At 56.1% G+C, this 4,083-nt stretch overlaps 1 protein-coding gene across 1 annotated transcript; it reads right to left on the reverse strand.

Moving 5' to 3' along the window:
- Positions 1 to 346: 346 nt before the first annotated feature.
- FUT4 (fucosyltransferase 4) lies at positions 347 to 3,861 on the reverse strand. The gene has a single exon (XM_055547763.1). It carries the CDS (start codon positions 3,259 to 3,261, stop codon positions 2,065 to 2,067), a length of 1,197 nt encoding a protein of 398 aa, XP_055403738.1. The 5' UTR covers positions 3,262 to 3,861; the 3' UTR covers positions 347 to 2,064.
- Positions 3,862 to 4,083: the final 222 nt, after the last annotated feature.

Here is a 4,083-nt window from a genome sequence, read left to right on the forward strand (position 1 = left end):
TCAATATCTTGTAATAAGCTATAATGGAGAAGAATCTGAAAAAGAATATATATACCTATAATATATGTTATAGAGAATGTAGGGCTTCCCAGGTGGCATTAGTGGTAAAGAACTGGCCTGTCAATGCAGGAGACATAAAAGACTCGGGTTCAATCTGTGGGTCAGAAAGAATGTTTACCCACTCCAGTATTCTTGTCTGGAGAAACCCATGAACAGAGAAGACTGTAGGACTACAGTCCATAGGGTTACAAACAGCTGGACACGACTGAAGCTACTTAGCAGGCATAGATAATATATGTATTATTATATATATATATATACACACACACACACACAACTCAATCACTTGGGTGTATACCTGAAACTAACACAACATTGTAAATCAACAATGTTAATTAAAAAAAAAAGAATGTTACTTTAACAAATAAGTTCTGCCAATTGCTTTTTGACAAAAGTAGATTTCAACAGCCTTAATGATAGGGACCTTGTCTTACAAATTTTTGTCTTTCTCACGCTCAGGGTCTCACACAATGCAGGTACATGGTGACACCTAACATGCTGTTAATTCGACAGTTTTTAGTCAATGGATATATTTTCAAAGTTGGTCCCACAGCACAGTCTCAAGGACCGCAGAAATGTTTGTATCTAGATGGTAAAGAATCTGCCTGCAATGCAGGAGACCTGGGTTTGATCCCTGGGTCAGAAAGATCCCCTGGAGAAGGGAATAGCAACCCACTCCAGTATTCTTGCCTGGAGAATCCCATGGACAGAAAAGCCTGGCAGGCTACAGTCCATAGGGTCACAAAGAGTCAGACATGACTGAGCAACTAAGCACGTCCATGAACGTACTACTGGGCAGACCAGAAATCTGGTGGCCCCAGGCAGAATTGCAGATTTTTGTAACAAAAGATAAAGTTTTACTGCAGGCACAGATTTAGTTCTATTCCCTAGCAACCAAACATTTAACTTCAAACTGACAAGAGTCAAAAACTGTCGTTAACAGCCGCCAGACTTTTTTCCTTTTGCATGATTCCATAATACAGTGCAATCTCACTCTCTGTTCTGCAGAGGGGTAATGCCAGCACCCCTGGAGGACTGACTTTCCGGGTTTAAATCTCAGCCCCTGTAAAGACACAAAAATAAATAATTCTGTGGAAAATGACAGTATGGCTTCCTTTTCTGTGTAAACACAGGCAGGATTTCTGGGATGAAGGGAGAAGAAGGTTGCTTCTGCTTTATTTTCACATCTATAAGTATGCTTTTTTAAAAATCCAGGTTATAGAAAAATGGATACAGAAGAAATCAGGAGATGATTATTCACATTGTAAAGGGATTCTCCACAGGGTTCCATTAAACACTGAGCTCTCTTATAACAGTGGATTTGATTAAAAAGCGGCCTTTCAGGAATACATTTGTATAAAGCGAGGTACACCAAATATTCACTCTCCCTCTTCTCCAAGGACAATCCAGCATCTTGTTTCCATTCATAAAGCAGGGGAACAAACAACAGTAGTTGTTACTGAAGTCAATGGAGTCTTGGACCGCCCTCCTCACCTTTCTTAGGCGATGAGGCTTTGAGGAATCCAGGTACAAAGAATAAGACCCTGGTGGCCACAGTCCCTTCACTATTCTGCAACAAGGCTCTTTCTAAAACCAGGGTTTTGCAGCATTTGGCCCAGGGACATGTGAGTGGAGGAGTCTGTGAAATTTGGACTCAGCACAGGTCACAAATATAGCCTGTGGCTGATGAGGAAATTCAGAGCCACAGACCATTTTCTTGTAGGTAAGCTGTTTCCTCACCCTAAAATGAGGAGGAAACGTCCCCTTCTTCATCCCTGAGCTCGGATGCCCTCGGACAACCGTGAGTTATGCAAAAACCATGAGCACCCAGGATCCTTCCCACCCAGTCTTTGTGTTGAATGACATTAATTGGTAAATCAACTTGTTCCCATAGATTAAAAATGGGTATTTAGGAAATGCAGTCCCACGACTCAGCCGTCAAGGAGAGGCACCGAAGAGCCTCCAGACATGGCCTCCAGGGTCACACCCAGGGGGACAATGACATCACTGTTGAAACCAGCCAGCCAAGTTGGGGACGCTCTTGCGTTGGTTCCCAGCCTTCTGCACAGCCTGGCAGGCCAGGCACCAGGGCTCGTCCCAGAAGGAGGTGACATGCACGGCATGGCTCCGGCGCCACCTGAAGTAGCCGCGATAGACAGTCGGGTTGCGGTCCAGGAACTGCAGGTGGGCGGCCAGGGAGGAGGCAGAAGGGAAGTCGTCCACGTGGATGAAGGCATTAGAGGGCACGAAGCGCTCGTAATTGGTACGGTTGGGGCCCAGCACGATCGGCACGGCCCCGGCCAGGAAGGCGTTGCGCCACAGCTTCTCGGTGATATAATCCAGGTGCTGCGAGTTCTCGAAGGCCAGGTAGAACTTGTAGCGGGCCACCGTGTGCACGAGCTCCGCGTCGGGCAGCGGCTGCCCGGGCCCGCCCTTGCCGAACACGTCCACGGTCACGTACTGACTCAGCTGGCGGTAGTAGCGCACACGCGCCTGGCGCTCGTCCCAATTGCTCACCACCCAGGCCACCAGCCCCTGCTTCCGGGCCAGCGGTGGGACCAGCCCCGGCGGCTGCTCGCTGGGATGGGTCCTGGGGTAGAGGTAGCCGTAAGGCACGAAGATGTCCGAGTCGGCCCTGTAGGAGAGCGTCCAGTTGAAGATGTTACCTGCCAGGCCCTGCAACCCTGGGGAGTGGGAGGGCGACTCGAAGTTCATCCACACCCAGCGCTGGCCCGGGGGCCGGGAGCCCAAGGCGGCCGAGGTTTCGGCCTCAGCCTCTTGCCCCTCGTCGTCCATCACCAGCCCTTTCCGCTCCTCCTCCGGGGGCATCTGGACGCTCCAGGGCGGGGGCCAGTCTGGGGGTCCTTTCACCAGGTCTCGGTGGTGGAAGAGCACCGCCTGGGCCTCCTCGTAGGCCGCGCGATCCGTGTGCAAGACGCAGCCGCTGATGTTGAAGCGCCGCTGGCAGTCGGGGGGCGGCCTGCGGGGGTTGTGTCGGCCCCTGAAGGGCTCCCACCACAGCAGCACGTTCACCGGCCGCGGCGGGCTGGGGGAGGCCCAGGGCAGAGGCGGCAGCTGCTTCCAGCAAACGTAGATGGCCACCGCGGTGGACAGCAGGCTGGCGGCCAGCAGGGCCAAGTGGGTGCCGGGCAGCCCCGGACCTCCGCGCCGGGCGCCCCGCCGGCCCCAGCGCGCACGCATGGCGAGCGCGGGCAGAGCCGCCGCCGCCGCTGCCGCCCGCCGCGCGGCCGCGAGCGTGGAGCGCCGGCGCCCGCTCTCATGCTGCTGCAGCGGCTCCAGCCTTCTTAGGCGCTTGCCCTCCGCCCTGGAGCGCGAGAGGGCGGTCCCAGGATCTGAGGACGCGCGGGTCCTGCTCCCCTCCCCGCCGCTCCTCTCCCGGCGAGGTTCCAGGGTGAGGAGGGCGGACCCGACGGCCCAACCTGGCGCAGCTGGGTCCCTCCCCTCCACCGCGTCGCCCGCCCGACCGGCCCGGCCAGGCCCCAGGCGCCTCCTGCGGCACCTCCGTCCGCTCCTGCGCCCCTCCAGGGTTCCTGGATTTCCCCTCCGCGCCCCACCCCGCGGCTCCGGATGCCTCTCTCCGCACACCCCACGCCTCAGCCCGAAATATTCCCTCCCAGCTACGCCCCAACCCTCAATCGCGGCGGCCCAGACGCTTGCCTTCCAGGGTGAGGGCCGGGCTCACCCCCTGGCGCGGGCAGGCGGCGTGAGACCCTCCCGAAGCCGCGGTGGCGGCGCGAGAGGAGGCGGGCACCGGAGAAAGGCGGCCTGGGGGTGGGACCGGGGAACCGCTTCCTTCCTCTTGTGCCGTCCAGGGCCGATTACGCCTGCTGGAGGGAGGGAGCCCGCGAGGCCGAGATGCTGAGCGGAGGGAGGCGCAGCCTTGACCTCGTGACCTGCCGCCGACCCCCGCAGGTCCTACACTCGGCCTCCTCGGCGCGGCCACAGAGGTGGTGCATTTTGTGAAACCAAGTTTTCCAGGAAAGCCTGCTGTCAGAAAACCTT

This window comes from Bubalus kerabau, chromosome 15 (assembly GCF_029407905.1).
Source record: "Bubalus kerabau isolate K-KA32 ecotype Philippines breed swamp buffalo chromosome 15, PCC_UOA_SB_1v2, whole genome shotgun sequence".
In the NCBI taxonomy this organism is placed as follows: domain Eukaryota; kingdom Metazoa; phylum Chordata; class Mammalia; order Artiodactyla; family Bovidae; genus Bubalus; species Bubalus kerabau.

What these genes read in the sequence shown, in the direction of transcription:
- FUT4 (XM_055547763.1), bottom strand. Translation starts at nt 3,261, where the DNA reads ATGCGTGCGCGCTGGGGCCGGCGGGGCGCCCGGCGCGGAGGTCCGGGG.